Here is a 17,292-nt window from a genome sequence, read left to right on the forward strand (position 1 = left end):
AGCTTCACCAGATGTACTCTGGCAAAGGTGATTTTCAAAGGCTAATAGCAATACATGCATACTGTATATACATATAGATTAAAAAGATGCACTTTAGTGTTGAATTCACCTTTTAGACCTGGAAATTAAATCCGTGTTTTATATACACTGTTTGTGAATTAGCTTTAGCATTGCAGTCGACATGTGCATGTGCTGGGGGAGCCGATTAGAGGAAGACAACTTTGTGTGCAGCTACCATCAGCTATTTGGGCAGCATGTTCACTCGCCTCATACTTGATGGTATAGGCTCAGTATTACAGCATTTTGTTGGTGGAACTGATGTCCACCAAAAAAAGAAAAAAAAGACAAACATGATCACAAATTACTGCAGATCTTGATATTTATCTTCTGTTTGCATAAATGAGCAACTATTTGCTGTATAGACTTCATATGTCAGTGTTGTGCTCACAGGTTGTGTCTGCTGCCCCCAAGAAAAAAAAGAAAAGAATTTGTACCAGTTTATGCTGTGCGAGGTGTGGTGGAAGATTGATGACCTAAATATAGGATGCAGTAGATGACAATTATTAATTCCGGTTCTTTTGGATTCTTCAGGGCCAAGAAAACACGGCTCAAAGTGGTCTTTTACTTTAAAAATGATCTTTATTTTACATATCTGGGATATGGAGACCTGTACACAAAACACACAACCCCAGGTCTGAAGCACAAACGGAAGCCTAGTTATTTATATGTAAAGCTAAGTGTTGATTTATTAAGAAAAGAACAAGTACAGGTGGTAGAGAAACAGGTAACAACAAATCTATAAAGTATGGGAAGCACGGGGAAAACCAATGGATACAGCAATGCTAGTGGGACGACTTGATAATGGGCGAGGGGAAACAAAGACAATAAACACACAAGGATATGGGAAACAGTACGGGAAGACAGCTGAACCTAATCACGCAAAAAATCAAAAATGAACACAGGACACACTGGATGCAGCTTACCAAAATAAAACAGGAAATAACCAAACGTGGGGACCATCACTGGTGGAAACTTTACACAAAGGTAGGAAACCCTAAATATAATATTTTAAAAAAACAAGGACCAAGGAGAGAACTAATACACATGGGAAAAAAGACACATCAATATTTACCCAAAGAAATACCAAGAATCACAAAGTCCAAAAGCCCCTCAAAGTCCCGGCCTGGGTAATAAAACCCAGAACCAATAACAATTTGCTTGTTTGTAATTTAAAAAAAGAAAACAAAAAAAACAATGAAAGCAGCAACGGTAACGGTGGCTGTCTGAATGTATTCCCTGTTTTCTGAAGCGACAGAGTAAGAAAGAAAATTCAGTGTGACTGCAGACAGCATGCCAGTGCTGCCCAACCTATGGTGAGACATGTTTTCATAAGACTCATCTTGCACTTATGCACCCATCGCAGCCATCACAACAACAGGAGCGATCACCAGAGTACAAAATATCCACAGAGCAACACATACCTCTCAGAAAGTGCTTTGCAGCCGCTTTCTACAAATTGCCTTCAAGAACCCAACAGGGATAAATTAAGCAGACAAATTGGCACCATATGCAGCCTGAAGGTGCCGTGCTATTGGATCATTTCTAGTGCCTGTTGATAAGTTGAATTACATCCAAGAAGCACTTTATCTTCCCTAATGCACCTTTATTTTGAAATGGGCCCCAGATTTGATAGTAATGAATGATCTGCGTCTTGAAATTGTAAATCCAAATGGTTGATGATGTTGCCATGATCAGCATAAATGCTGTGTCAGCATTCTGTCTTTGTGGTTTCATCTCTCTCACAGTTGAGAATCTTTTTGGCTCCCCTGGTGCCGTTGTACGCTCCAAAATGGAAGTGTCATCCCATTGAACGTGTAACACAGGAAGCCTCAAACAGAATACATCACTCCACACCGTTGCTGCTTTATTGTCTCGCTGTTGAATCAGCCATCTCTTGTCTTTCTGCTGTGTTTCTGTTTGGTCTTCATTGTCAAACTCTCAGCAGCAAGACAACCAGGGAAATCTGGTTGATTGGCTTAATAACTCATTTTGTTGAAACATTTTCTTCTCATTTTGCTTCAGCAACTTGGCGAAGAGTGTCTCTTCACCACATCTTTTTCAACAGTGAAAAAAATAACCTTTATGTTTTTGAACGTAAACATACGTAACACACAGTTTTAGACTATAAAAGAAATCGGCAACAAAAAACAGTTAAAAAACTTAGCGCATTTTATGATAAATATGCTAAGAAAATGTGAGTGGTCTAAATTAGTAGACATTCGTACACAATATTGAGATTTTGTGCGACTCAGATACATTTTTGTCACATTCTTGTGCCCCGAACACCACACACTTACAGGAACACAGATTTAATTAACATTTTAATATCCCTGAACACAAACATTGACCAGGAGTCATTGATCACGGCACTGCTAATTTAAGGAACTGAGGTTAAACATTAGATACTTGCATTGCACACTTATTCTGCCCTCAGAAAAATTAAGCACATAATAGCAATAATTAATATGCACACATCGACACAAAGGCAGATAGAACAGATAACTCAATGTAAGCAAAAGTCCTTCTATAAACTACTGTACATGATTAATTAAGGCAAACTATTTAAAATTGAGTAGGGACGTGTTTGCTTTTGCAGTGGGTTCTGCAGGAAACCCTTTCTCTGTCTCAGTGCAATCTGTGTCTTCATCTTCTTCTTCTTCTTCTTTGTAATTATTACACATTACTCGTTACTTTTCTCAAATGTAATGCAATACTTACTTGCCAGAGAAAGTGATTCATAATTTGTGCCAATGAATGTTTGGGGTTTTTGTACGTCATAACAGAGTTTAGTAAATTGTTTAGCCATCACACTGCAGGAGGATTGATGTAAGTGTCTCCACAGTCAGAGAGTTGGTAAAAAATGTCAATTACTACAGTAATTATTTAGAATTCATAATTATCCCTGACACACAGAGATAAGATCGATCAGGTCCCACAGCAAATGACATCCTTTACTGCACGGCTATCTCATGAAAAGTCTTAGTTACAGTCAAATTATTTGAAACATAAAGTGGCTTCAGGTGACGTAATCATAAATAGATATCAACTATTGCGTGTTATTTCTTTTTTAATTATGCAGGGGCTTTTGTAACACCGGCAGATTAAGTTATAAAAAAAAGGAGGGGGAAATCAAATCACGCCAGTAATGATCTGAGCGTGAGAAGCATCACAATAAACTTGACTGGCACACTAATGAGATGTACGTCTGTTTGGGTTTCTCTCGACTCCAGCTACAGCTCTAAATTGATTTGAAACTTTTGAGAGCCTCACCAGAAAAGGAGCAACTTTAGCCGTGTTTTTCCCCAAATGCTTAAAATAAACTACCTTCAGGCTGATCTAAGGAGAGACTCCCTGTGTTGTTATGTGAATTTTCTTCTGTGAAGAACAAAATTGAATTTTACCATTGGACACAGCCATGGTTTCTTGTAAACAACATATAAAAATAGTTCCAACGGGGGGTAATTTTACACACTTTGTGGACAATTTTTTCTTTCATATTTTTTTTAGAAATAGTTGCAAAAGAATGAAACGATAGAGTCTGAGAAAGAAGACTTACAGGATGCAGCTCCCCCAGTTTAGATGATATTAAAGTGTCCTTTAAATGCTGACTGCTTTGGCTATAACAGGCTTATACTTGAACCTCCAGGAAGCCACTTTCAAGTGCCCATGTTATAAAATTCTGTGGTAAAGTTTTGATTTAGGCTTCAATAAAATTAAATACAGCTTTGTGGTATTGTAGGAAGACACTGACAACTTCCTCCTCCCTCAAAAACTCATCTTGGGTTAATGTGGAAAACTGTTTCCATTTTGGAGAATGTCGCTGCCACCAAGAGAATCTTAACCGTAGCTGCCAGATTGTGCTGCAGTTGCTGGGATAACTGGAAATGAAACACCTGCACATGAATCCAGGAGTGGCAGAGGAGACCAATGAAAGTTTGAGTTTATGAGGGACTATAATCACGACGCAGGGTTTAGGGATCATTATATTTTCATGATAGACAGGCATAAAGCTGCTGTGGCAAATATTGCCACTTTAACAAATGCACAAGACGAATAATTTGTTCATAAATTACAATAGCCTGAAATAACTTTTTCATACTGACGGTAACTGCTGGCGGTAGCACCTTGCAATAACTCCAGCAAATGTAGGTGGAACCTGGACGTCATCTCCCCAGTCAAAACTGCTCATCTTACAACAGACAAAACTGAACCTTGGGCAGATGGATAACAACATTATTTCCACACACAACTGAGGCAGCATCAAACCGCTTACTGAGTGAGATATACAGATCAGATTATTGCAATAGGGGTTTAAACGGGGCAGCACGGTGGCATGGTGGTTGGCACGGTGGTTAGCACTGTTGCCGCACAGCAAGAAGGTCCTGAGTTCAATTCCAACATCAGGCCGGGGTCTTTCTGTGTGGAGTTTGCATGTTCTCCCCGTGTTTGCGTGGGTTCCCTCTGGGTACTCCGGCTTCCTCCCACCATCCAAAGACATGCAGCTTGTGGGGATAGGTTAATTGGAAAATCCAAATTGCCATTAGGTGTGAATGTGCGAGTGAATGTGAGCGCGAATGGTTGTCTGTCCCTGTGTGTTGGCCCTGCGACAGACTTGCGACCTGTCCAGGGTGTACCCCGCCTCTCGCCCTATGACAGCTGGGATAGGCTCCAGCGCCCCCCGCGACCCTGAAAAGGATAAGCGAATGGATGGATGGATTTAAAGGCATTTATATTTTTTTAAAGAACAACTAATCACTGTGAACAGATGTCGGCACAACGTGTCCTACACGCATAGAATAGTTTTACCAGAGCTTGTTTTGAAAAATAAATTAATTCACTAACCTAAATGAAACAGCATAGTGATTAAAAGCATTGTGAGCTAAAAAAAAAAAAAAAAAAGAAAGAAAAAAAAAGCGATTAGCTGATGAAAATTGGAATATTTGACTTTGTAAGATTAAAAACATGGCTCCAGTGCTCATGGGGCCTGTTTAATCATTGTTTGGTCTAGCAAATCTGAAATTATATGGAAATGTTCACTTTGCAGTTTGTCTTTAAAAAAAATTAAATCGGAGCCTTGATATGCTATCGTTTAATGTGTCCAAATTATTGCTAATTGGAAAAATGTTCAGAGGAGGAACACCTGACCCAGACATGTTGATATTTTAAATGTTGACTTTTGAGTGAGCGCGAGGTCCTAGCGCAGCAAATGCATCACTGAGGGTGTGTGTAAGAGAAAGTGTGTCTGTCACAAGGTTTTCATAGGTCTTTCAATCACAGCACTCTGTTGGGAGAGCTCACAACACAGGTGTTAGCAGAAGCCTGAGGGGGATACACGTCTCTATATCTGTCTCATTCATTCTCTCTCTGAAGCATCTTCTCGCTGCATCTCACACTACCCATAAATCAATCCATGCTATATATAGAAATATTTATTAATAACATCTGAATGGACAATGTACACACTCTGCCTTAGGTTCATAATACATCTTGTGTTTACAATATGATTAGTATCTCACAAAAAAAAGATATTTATTAAAAATGACTCATGAAAAAAATGATGCATGCATGGTACCTACAAACACAGAGGAAACTGTTATTCGTGACAGTGTCCAATACCGAGCCATAAACAATACTGGTATTAATCTGAAATTAAACAGATTTCAGTTAGAAAACAAACAAACACTGGCTTATTAAATTACTATCACAGAGTATGGTTCCAGTTAAAGAAAAGCAACATTGAGTGTCATAACAGTGGGACAGGGCAGCTTCACTGTGGAATCATTCAATTAACTTAAATGGGACCTGTAATGCTCATTTCCAGCTTTGTTTTATTTTATCAGACTTTACTAAAGTAGCTTTGCATGAATCAAAGTTTTAAAACCATCTCAATTCATGCATTATCTGAAACAAACCTTTTTAGCTCCTCCCTTTCAGCCAGATTTCTTCTGATTGGCTTGAACTGTCAGAGCTGTGTGCTAAAATGACCACATTATGGAGATCCCCTCTGTCTGACATCATACAGATCTAAGAACAGATACATCTTTTGGCACACAGGGATTACTATTTTAAATGTTGGCCATCTTTATTATAAACACCTCCTATTGTATATTCTGTATATAACAGAAAACAAACAAAAAAAAATTATAGGACCCCTTTAATTGCAAAAGCTCCTCATTTCTCGCAAATTATTAAGAGTTACCACCTTTATGGTCTTCGAAGCACCTCTCTAAATTGGAACACTGAATGGCAAAATGGCAAAGCACATTAAAAAGGCACAAAGGAGTCCCAAAGGGGTTGCACAATAACATCTGCAGTCATTGTGTAGTCCCTAAGGATAACTGATTTGTTACAACATGGGTTATATTTTTTGTAGCATCTGGGAACATGGTGACATCACTACAGGGGACAGAAAAACATGAGCAGTCACATAATCAGACAAACTACAACAAGCCAGCTGTTTATTCAGAGTATTTAGATCGCCTAAATTCAGCATGTTGAAGCAAACTGAGCTCATGTTGGCAGTAATGCCTCCTGTAAAAGACCCTTTCCATTCACCTTGCAGGACACCGGCCCTCGAGGCCTGGAGTTGGGGACCCCTGCCTTAGCTACTGAAAATAACAACTGAAGTTTACAACCCCCTTTTGCTCTGCGGAACTTCTTTAGATCTTACAGTCCACAGATTCCTGTTTATGTTTTGTTTTCATGGCTCATCAGTCTTGTTTCCAGCAGAAGCGCACAGCTGTTTCCAGTGCAACAGCTTTAAAAACAGTCAAAACCTTCAGTCAGCATTTATCTGCAAAAGTGTAAAACATTTTCCAAAAGTAACCATGACAGACGAGACACCAAGTAGAGTACAGTGTCAACCATAAGTCATACAGTTTAATGTAAAACTTTTATTTCATGTTATTAATGTTTGTGCTGAAATTGTAATTGTAAATTCTTGTAAAGCCAAATAACATTAGTAAGTAATGATGACACTTATGTCTGGTTATCAGGATGATGTCTAAAAACAATCATAATTCATTTGCCTTAGATGAGATGAGTGGACTGCTCTTTTTCCCACCGATGACAACTTATGTTTCCTTTATTATGACCACACCCTGTTAAAAAAAGGATGCCAATTTAACATGCACTAAAAATGTTCATTCTGACATTTTGCAAATTCTTGGATCAAATCAAATCCTCTTCAATTTTACTTCTTAACAGGAAATCGTCTTCGCCCAGTGAAGTAAAACTAAGGTTTGCATTTGAATCTCCTCTGTTCGTGTCTGCTCCGGCTGCCACTGATAAAGGCAACACAAGATATAACCAAACGCATGATGAGAATGAATCTTCAACACAACAAATAAAACTTTTAAAAGAGCTGAAATGTGTTGATCTGAACAGTGATGCTTTCTAATTCTGCAACTCGCCTTTCTAAATCCTACTATTGAGCAAATATGTTGCCTACGATAGCTGATCACTTGCACAAATCAACAGTCACAGCTGTGCATATTCACCTAAAAATATAATATTTTGGTCCACAAACTGCAATTTTCCTATAAACAAAAAAGAGGCATAAGCTTAATCTGTTAGATAATCTGTTAATACTGTCAGTAACAGCTCAATAAGTACTGTACTAGTTTAGTTGGAATGTAGTTAAGTGTTTATTTGGTTGTGAAGACACAAGAGGAAGTGGGAATCAGACTTTGCTCCAGCCTTATCACACTAACACCTAGTTCAATCTAATGACACACAGTTTGAGTATTGGCTTATAGCTGATGTTAGCCCACTGCTGCAGCCACTTCTTAGCCACACTTTGTACTGTATGTTTTAACATCAAGTAGGACTGTCTGTTGGCCCGTTGTTCTACCACCCTGAGGCTCTATATCTGTGTGTGTCTGTGTGTGTTGGTGTGAGTATACTGGTGTGTGTGTGTGTGTGTGTGTGTGTGTGTGTGTGTGTGTGTGTGTGTGTGTGTGTGTGGTTATGGTGATGGTGGTGTCTTCAGGGAATTGGTGGATCCTCCTTGGCTTCCACTCACCGTCGCTCCTTGTCCGACCCACTGAACCACAACAGAGAAAGAGAGTTTTAGTTAAAGACCAAAGGGAACGAAAGTCTAGAAACTTCCAAAGACTGGATTGACATACTCAGTAAATATGCACTGTAAGCCAGGATGGTTTGCATCCAGGTTTGCTATGACTGTTGGGTTAATTGGCAGACCTTAATGTGCTTTGAAAGTTGTGGCAGTTTTTCTAAATAAGAAGATTTTTCAGATTTGTCCAAGTGGAAGCCTCTGCAGCTGAGAAATCATGAACTACATGTGGAAATGCCCTTCAAAATTAAATGGGGGTGGCTCACCTGACACATATCTATATAATGAGTCATGTCAGTTAGTCAACTAGCCTCAGATTTAACAGGTTGCTCTCAGTCCCATTTGTTAAATCCCTTGTCTGCTGCATGAGACAGGGCTGTCACTCCCAACACGTTGAATATAAAACCATATGGTAATGAGTGCAAAGTGATGTTTTTCAATCCAAACCACAATATCTTTGTTATGGTAATCCAGAATTTTTAGTGCCTAATCCATTCCAGGAGGTAAAAGCAAAACCAAGTGCAAAACACAAAGGTGCAGGTCATAATTTTCCGACTAACAGGCATGTTCCAACAATCACATTTACATTACATGTTTCTGTAAAAGGGATTTTACCATACAATATAAAATGTGTTGTGATTTGGTGCTATATTGAACTGAAGTGCAAACTGCATCCAAGACATAAACTCCACTGCTGCTAACACAAAATCGGTTCTTTCCAAACATCTGCACAGACAGCATGATGACCCCAGCAGCCAGAGTCAGATCTTCAACATGTTTTTTTCTTTTTTAAACTTTTTACCCCATTAAAGCCATTAAAAGGCCGATGGGGTATTGTTGTCACCCTGCTGGGTGGGCAGGCAGACAGGGGGAGTTTCTAAAAATCTTGTGAAATACTCACTGTGTCATGTTTGGTTATGTGGAGCAGTTTAAAGCTTCACAGATGAAGACGAATTAGGTGCCAGTCATCTTTTGTTTTGTAAATTCTCTTTTAAATACTGCTATGACAAGTGCAAAATGTGAAAAATGCATAAACCACAAATTTGTTCCTCACAGAAATCCCATGGAAATCATGCTATATAATTAATTGGTTGGACTCTGTCAAAGTGAGCCTTTTTATCTGAGAGCTGGTGTTATGATTTTGATCTGGTCCTCTTTGATGTGAAATGAACCTGCCCGGGAGCAGAATGAAAGTGCACACTACCATGGAGAAATGTTTTAACCTGAGCCAGCCCCGTGAGACTGAAAATCCAGAGATATAAACTCCAAAGCTGGCTTGGGAACACACTTACCTCACTTCATGAGAGCAGCCCCTTCAGTGTGCATGTCTGTTATCTAGTTACTCATTCATGTGACAAAGTGGAAGCAACCGAGCTTTCAACTTTCTGCATTTACTTTACTTTCTACTCAGTAACGTCTGAACTGTGTGTGTGTGTGTGTGTGTGTGTGTGTGTGTGTGTGTGTGTGTGTGTGTGTGTGTGTGTGTGTGTGTGTGTGTGTGTGTGAGAGAGTTTACAGTCTGGGCCGAAGAGCTCAAGCTGCTGAATTATTAATGCTCTCAGTGGTCAGCGGGTCAGTCCGACACTTTCAAAAAGCCGTAAACTAAAGTGGACAGGAAACCAGCAAGTGTTTGTGTGTGTCAGAAAAACACACACACACATGCACATGTCTGTGTGTGTGAAAGCCACGTGTGTGTGCATGTGTGTGAGTGTGAAAGCCAACTTGTCAGATATGTTTAGTTTTATTTGTTGAAACATAAATTTTGTGCGAATGTGTGAATACTCATTGCTTACATATTATGCATAGGCTTCAGCTACATATGTGTGTATAACTGTGTGCAAGGATGTGAAATATCCCCCGAGCCAGTTTCCCTTAGGTCTTCTGTGCGGATCTCTACACAAATAAGCCATTAGATGAGATCTCAGACTCTGCTGCTCTAGTCCAGAGCTGCTGCTAATGGCCTTAGACAAGAAATGCTACTGGTGAGTGTTTGACACAGCCCATTGTTTGTGTGGATGGGTGTGTTAGTGCTACACAAATGGCCTCAGAGACAGTGAAAGAGCTCCTCTGGCCTCAACACTGTTGGAAATATCAGGGTCACTGACCTCTCACCAATACTGAAAGTACACAGTGTGACAGCTAGTGCTTCATTTACTTTATTTTAGGATGGCTTCCTTTATGGCTTTATGTGGTTCTTAGTACAACACTTAGCTGTTAACTTGGAGAAGTGGGGACTGACACTGTGGTGTAAAACGGGACTTAACAACCTGCATGTTATTTTCAAAAAGCAGTTGAATTTTGTTTAATTTTACAATATACACACTCAAACTTAGAGGCAGCAAACCATTCACAGGCAGATTATGAGATAGAAAAACTAAAATTAAAGCATCAGAGCTTCAAAAATGATTGACAAGAAAAACAAAATGCAATGAATTACTACTAATCTGAAGCCTACGTTTAATTGACAATAACACAAAGACAAAGTGTTGATACATAAAAAATTTTTGATCTTAAAAAAATCACTGCTGAGCCTTTCAGGAGTAACAGAAAAGAATAAATCGAAAAGAATTTAGAGATTTATTCTAAGAATCCCAAGAAATCGGTGTACATAGCAGATAAGACTAAAAACAATGTTTTTTAAAGGCACATGAATTGGTACTTTTCAAAGTTCAAAACTCACCTCCATAAAATACACAGTGTTAAACTAAAGCATAAGACTACCACACAATATAAGGAGCCCAGCTGTCCTAAATCAAAAGTATTTCTACTTACCAAAATAGATTCTTATGTTTATGTTTTTTATGACAATTTGTTTGCATTGTATATAATTGCATTGTGTTTAGCCTCTTTCACTTTGACAGGCAGCTTAACAAATGAAATCATGTTTTAAAAACTGCATTGTGTATTTGCGTTGGTCATCTTTGTCTAAAATTAAAATTTGTTTGATGATCTTGAATTATAAATGAGAAAAAGAAAATAATAGGAATTCATTAAGGGGCAAGCACTAAATTGATGTGCATTTTGTTCTTTTATGCTAATAAATAATTTATGTAAAAATTCAAAATGTATACATACCAATAGTTTTAAAGTCATTGAAATGTGTAAAGTAAGCAACCAGTTAATAAACATAATATTAGTGAATAGGATATTTTATCATCCAGAGGCCCTTTCTAGGGAAATATTAAGTTATAATAAACATCTTTGCTTCATTTAAAATTTATATGTATGCTCCTGGCATCAAACCCCAAAATGATTAAAGGTATCATATAAAAGTCTGTTTAAATTGACAATATCGTTGGAAAAGTCAGATGGTACCGCTGCAGGAGCTATGACGTAACAAATGAATGTTATTAAAAACTCTAGAATCACACATTAATTCTTTGAAATAGTTATTATTGGTTACCATGTAAATTTCCAGGCTTCTGATTTCATAGTGACCATTCTACTTCCTGTGTTAAAAAATCTACAGATAGCTAAATCCAGTGTCAGTAGCTAGCAAGTTAGCCTTTAGCTAGCTGCTAATCACTATAAGGTGCTAAAGTTATCTCATTTCAGTCAAAGTCCTTCTTTAAATTGTGCAAATAAGTGACAGGGCACATGAAGCTGGCAGTTGCTAATGCACGCCATGGCTGATGCCAGTCATTACATTTGCCTGGACAGCTTTCCATTTTGAGGTGTTTTTATCTTGTGACCCCCTTTAGCTGAGTACCAAAATGTTTGGCTTTGACAACTCATCATGAATTTACATGAATCAGTCCAGCATCTGTTTTAGCTTGCTCTGTTTTTTTTAATGAGTGTGGGCTGGGAATTCAGAAATAGAAGCATCTCACCGAATGTAGCCACCTCTCTGTATGTCTCCCTCCCTTTCTCTGATAGCTAGGCGCCTCTGCTGTGGCAATCACAACAAAACAAGTCAAGCATACACAGGGGTTGTGCAGTACTTGTTTTATTTCTTTTTCATTCACTATATCGTCAAATGAACTATACAAAACATAAATTTAACACGGAATGTGAAGCTTATTTAAAATAAGTTTTCTTTTTATCGGAATAGTGCGCTATTCTGACAGAACTGTTTTTAGGTAAGAGAAGCATTTAAAAGCAGTTGTTTGGGACTGCCTCAGACTACTGTAACTCAATGGATCTCTGTATATATGGTTACTTGAGCATTACACAAGTATATCTGGCTTAAGCATTGCCTCAGAGTGACTATAAAGGGATGGAGGGGCAGAACATCCAAATCAGCCACTTGAGGCTGGCTGCTAAAACTTTGTAGCAAACATAAACATCTTTAGAGCCTGGTGTCTGCCAGACATAATCTATGGTTACAAAACCTGTGGTTACAAAAAGACTTCTAGTTTTATAAGTGTGTAGGAAATTTCCCTTGGCTATTTTACTTTGTGACATCAATTTAGCTAGTTTCATAGATGGTATAAAAGACATTGCCACAATAATATATTAGGATATAATCCCAATATGTGTACAGTTTCAGTCAGATCTACATCAGGAAGGCAATGACGAAAATGCTGTACTATATGGTTTTTAATGGGCATTCACAAACCAATGGGTTTCATATAATTTCATAAAATATATGTCTATATTTTATATGCAATTCATAGTGCCAAGGCAGGCTGTGTCCTAAGCATAAACATATCGAGCACAATGTCTTTTTGTTGCCTTCTGAATGAAAATTTTCTGCAAATTATGTCACTTCATGTCCTTTGTACTAAAAATGCTAGCACTTGACTGTCTGTGTGATATGTTCACAAAGTTTATGGATCTTGCTAACAAAGCTAGCAAATACTAGCTGATAGCTTAGCTCTCCAACCCCCTCCATTGCTACTGCTTGCCAGATAGAGTGTACAAACCATCTTTTATGGACAGTATATTATGGCGAGTCAGAGATGAGCAGTCAAGCCATATTTGAAATCAAAGCTAATAGAGACATTAGTAGTGAATGGCCACTTAGAAGCCTTAATATTGATATGCTAAATTGATTGTTTTCTATGGCAAAAGCTTGCTTGTCAGGAAACCAATGCCAGTTAGTTGATCCACAGCTTTCCTGCTCAAATGGCATTTGTTTGATGTCAATTCATCCAGAAGCTAAATATTAAATTCTGGACCAGAGTATGAATCCCTTTGACTGGTGATTCCCTCACTTTTAATCCATAAATACATAAAACTCTCTTCAGTAAAATATCTGAATGCATATCAGATATAGACTATCCATTTCTTTGGTTCAGAAATGATTGGTACCCAGAGGATAGATCTTAATGATTGTGGTGACTACTTAACTTTTATACCTTGCATCAGAAGTATGGGGGAAATCTTTATATGTGTGTTTCTCATTATACAGTATAAACCTTCTTCTGGCTGCTTTCTTTAGTGGTTGCCATAGCAGATCATATGCCTCCATCTCACACTATCCTTAGCCTTCTTATTTTTATGTCCACAATTGTCACATCCATGAATCTTCTCTGTGGTTTACCTCTTTCCTCATGCCTGGTAGGTCCATCTTCAACAGCGCTTGAGCAATATATCTGCTATCCCTCCTCTGCACTTGCCCAAACCATCTCGGGCTGACTTCCATCATACAAATCTTCCCTTTCAATCTGGATCTTATCCTTTTCTCACAAATCTGTTGGAGTTGGTGGAGATAACACTCATCTTCACCAACTCCAACCTGCCTGCATTCTTTACTTCATCTCTCTTGCACATTATCTGTTTTATTGAATGGCTGACCCCAGGTATTTTAACTACGCTACCTTCACAATCTCTCCTCAGTTTATCTTCACTTTTTTGTTCAAAAAAAAAAAACAACTGTCACTCCTACCGCACACCTCACCACTGTTCTGCTGTCCTCATACATTTCCTGCACCACCCTCACATACAGTACTTCTATGCAACTCCCAACTTCTTAAAGCAGTATCACATTTCCTCTCTTGGCATCTTATCATATGCTTTCTGTAGATCCACAAAAACAGTGCAACAGCTGACCTTCTCTATACTTTTGCCTCAACACCATACCCCATACCCATGGTGTGCTCTTAAAACAGCACATTTCATCTCCACTTTTTAGGGAACCTCTCACTCCACATGATTGAAACATCAATCTGGTTCAAACAGTCCAGTGCCTTCTCTCCTATACATAGCTGTCATTGTATATCTAAACTATTGTAGATTGAGCCACACTGAGTCTTGATATTTTCTTTTAACAGTTAAATGTCTCTACATTATAACCATTTATGATAAAGAATTCGATTGATGGCCATAAAATTTGATGGACATCTTTCTACTCCCCTCAGGACCAACTGAAAAATGACTTATGGTTGTTCAACCTTTCATCCACCGCCTCATTAGGGACTTTGTGGTTTCTAAGTTATGTCTAGTGCTATGTTATTAAGAGATGTCATTACAATTAAGAAAATATTCCAGTATCTTCATGAAAAATAATTATATTTTTGCTTTATTTTACAAGACTTTTATCAAGTGTATCTTCAATTTAAAACACCTAGTACACAAAGCAGGCCATACCTCTATGAGCGGGTGCCAGTGTGCGATTGGCTTCCGTGGGTACGTCAGCATCTCATTCCAGTGGTCTCGCCCAAGACTCTCGGCCTCACTGCCTACCCTGCATACCCCGATCACTTCATTATGCCCAACCCTGCAGGACAGAAAAAACAGCACCCACAGAGACTCTAAAATGTTCTAAAATGTGCTGGCATGTCACATGAGAGTGCTAAATGTACAGAGGTAACTCACCGATCATAGTCCATGACAGCTATTAGCAGGCTGATCTGGTCAATGCTCTCAGGAGGAACATCAAACACAATGGCCTCATTGTACACTGGATTCAGAGTGTTACGCTTAGTCGATGTCTTTCTCTTCTTTAGCCTTCGACCATCACACATCAGAGATACTTTCACATATGGATCTGAGAAGAGAAAAGGTGTTAAGACTGAAGAAATAATTAAACAGATATACACACACTAATGCATGCATACCTCATCTTCCTACACCACCTCTTATTGGACACACTGTACTGTTGATCGGCACCCACCTGAGGCTCCAGTGATGTCCATGGCTTTGAGGTTTCTGGCTTTGATAATTGTGATGGTAAGCCTGCCAGCCGTTGGGAGATAGCACAGTGAGAACATCAGCTCTCCAAGGTCCACATTGTCCTACAAACAAATATATTGTGTTCCTATATTAGCACTGCACATCATCAACTTTAATTAACTTTTTAGATTCAACACTACAGTCACAGATGGAACACACAGGGATCTGTATATTGGCAGTTAAGAGGTTTGGTGATAAAATTATACTATATGGGTAACGAAAAGCACAACTGCTGTTAGAACAAACATGAAGGAATAGGAACCAAACAAAAACTAAGAGACATCTATTTCAGGAAACCGATCATGGATAAAAGCAGCTTTGGTTTATAATGAGCAGCACAGTTAAAGCGGATCCAACATGTAACACCAGAGGAACTTCACATATGGATCGTGGCTGAAACGCGGAAGCCTTTCAGAATCATGTCCGGATGATTCATCATTAATCACTAATCACCACGGCATTACTGTATCCCAGTATCAGTCTGTGCTAAAATGTGTGGAATCTACAATCAAGTTTGAGCTACTACTAAGATTATAAAAACGTCACTGCTTCTGCTTCTTATTCACATTCATGCATATGCCAGACTCTTTTCCCAATTAACACATCTGAAAATAACGTGTGATGGTGTGATAGTGAGCAGTGCGTTTACGAGGTACAAGCACTGACAAGATTTATCACAGGGAAACTCTGATTTCTATTTTTATGCCTCCTCTCACATATCTGGCTGGTAGTTAGCTTCATGTTAGGAAACCTTAGAAATTAAGTGATATATTTACGAAAAGGTTTTTTTTTTTTTTGCAGTTTTTAAAATAAGAACTAAAAATACAAGTTTCAATGGATAGGGTAGCAAAGCAGGTTAAGAGTGATTAATACAGAGGATGCTAGCGATAATGTGTTTAAGATTCGCCAGGAGAAACCAGTCTGCTAGAAAGACTTGTTAAAGATGTAGCAGAGACAGTGGAACACCATTGTTTCACTTGGAAATTAATAAGTGCTCCATCGCATACTGTACAAGATGATTTGGAGTCTGATTATGAGAGCAGCAGAAATGCCCATTAAGAAGCTACTGCTCAGAGTCTTCAGCTGAAAATCACTGAAAATCAAATTGAACAAAATGAGTTAATTCATCATAGATGACAGCATATGCATGCCTGCAAGCACACTGACACACACGCGCGCACATGCGTCGTCCAGGACCTGTGACATTCTAAGTGGGCGATGAGTTGATTCATCACACGTGTTGCTGAGGCGAAATCTACCTCCAACACCGCATTATTGGTGTAGCTGCGAGCCTCGGGCATTAATGATATGCAGCTTATGCAGCCTTCGAGGTTTAACACACAAGTTGGGGCACAAGCACAGGAATGCACACTCTGACACTCACATAAAGGTAAGCGTGTGCGGGGAAGGTAGATCAACTAGCCCTTCAGCTCACTACAGGATAATGTGATTTCCTTCTCCTATTTCACACATACACACACACATACACACATACTAAAGTTTTCAGACTATAGGATGTCGGTCACTACTCTTATGAGCACTCAAATCAAGCCTGCGGTCAAGATTATGGTCACTTGCGCTCGGCCAATGAAATTAGAGTGGTGCTTTAAAGCGCTCCAATAAAGCAGAGAGAGCATATGGACGGTCCATCTTCTCCAATTATAACACTAACACCTGCTCTCCCTCAGGAGCAGCCAGGCTTTATCTATGAGCCTCTCTCTAGCTGTGTCTTTCATAATCACGCAGTCTAACTTGATCACTCTCCTCTCGTTCATCATTCTGCTTCGTCCTTCCACTTGTAGCCTGTCTTTAAAGTGTCATGTTTAACATTCTGATATGATGAAATAAACCACTGTGTTTGATATTTCTTAGACATCCGGACATAAAAAACCATATGAAGCACTTTCTTTATGTGCTGCACCAAAAAGTAACTTTTTCTACTGGTAATGAGAAGCAAAGAACCATCCATCCATTCGCTTCTGCTTCTCAGGGTTGCTGGAGCCTATCCCAGATGTCTTAGGGCGAGAGGCAGGGTACACCCT

General features: G+C 38.9%; 1 protein-coding gene across 1 annotated transcript in view; it reads right to left on the minus strand.

Annotated features, from left to right (window-relative positions):
- Positions 1-6,705: 6,705 nt before the first annotated feature.
- The window catches only part of syt9b (synaptotagmin IXb), a 50,740-nt gene continuing 40,153 nt past the window's right edge, over positions 6,706-17,292 (minus strand). Inside the window, exons 5-8 of the mRNA XM_040035927.1 lie at positions 15,192-15,312; positions 14,894-15,065; positions 14,666-14,795; positions 6,706-8,104 (exon numbers count right to left, since the gene is read on the minus strand). Of these exons, the coding sequence (XP_039891861.1) occupies positions 8,027-8,104; positions 14,666-14,795; positions 14,894-15,065; positions 15,192-15,312 (501 nt within the window). The 3' untranslated portion in view covers positions 6,706-8,026. The remainder of the gene's footprint in view (positions 8,105-14,665; positions 14,796-14,893; positions 15,066-15,191; positions 15,313-17,292) is intronic.

Source organism: Simochromis diagramma, unplaced genomic scaffold (assembly GCF_900408965.1).
Source record: "Simochromis diagramma unplaced genomic scaffold, fSimDia1.1 OVJJ01000333.1, whole genome shotgun sequence".
NCBI classification, from domain to species: Eukaryota; Metazoa; Chordata; class Actinopteri; order Cichliformes; family Cichlidae; genus Simochromis; species Simochromis diagramma.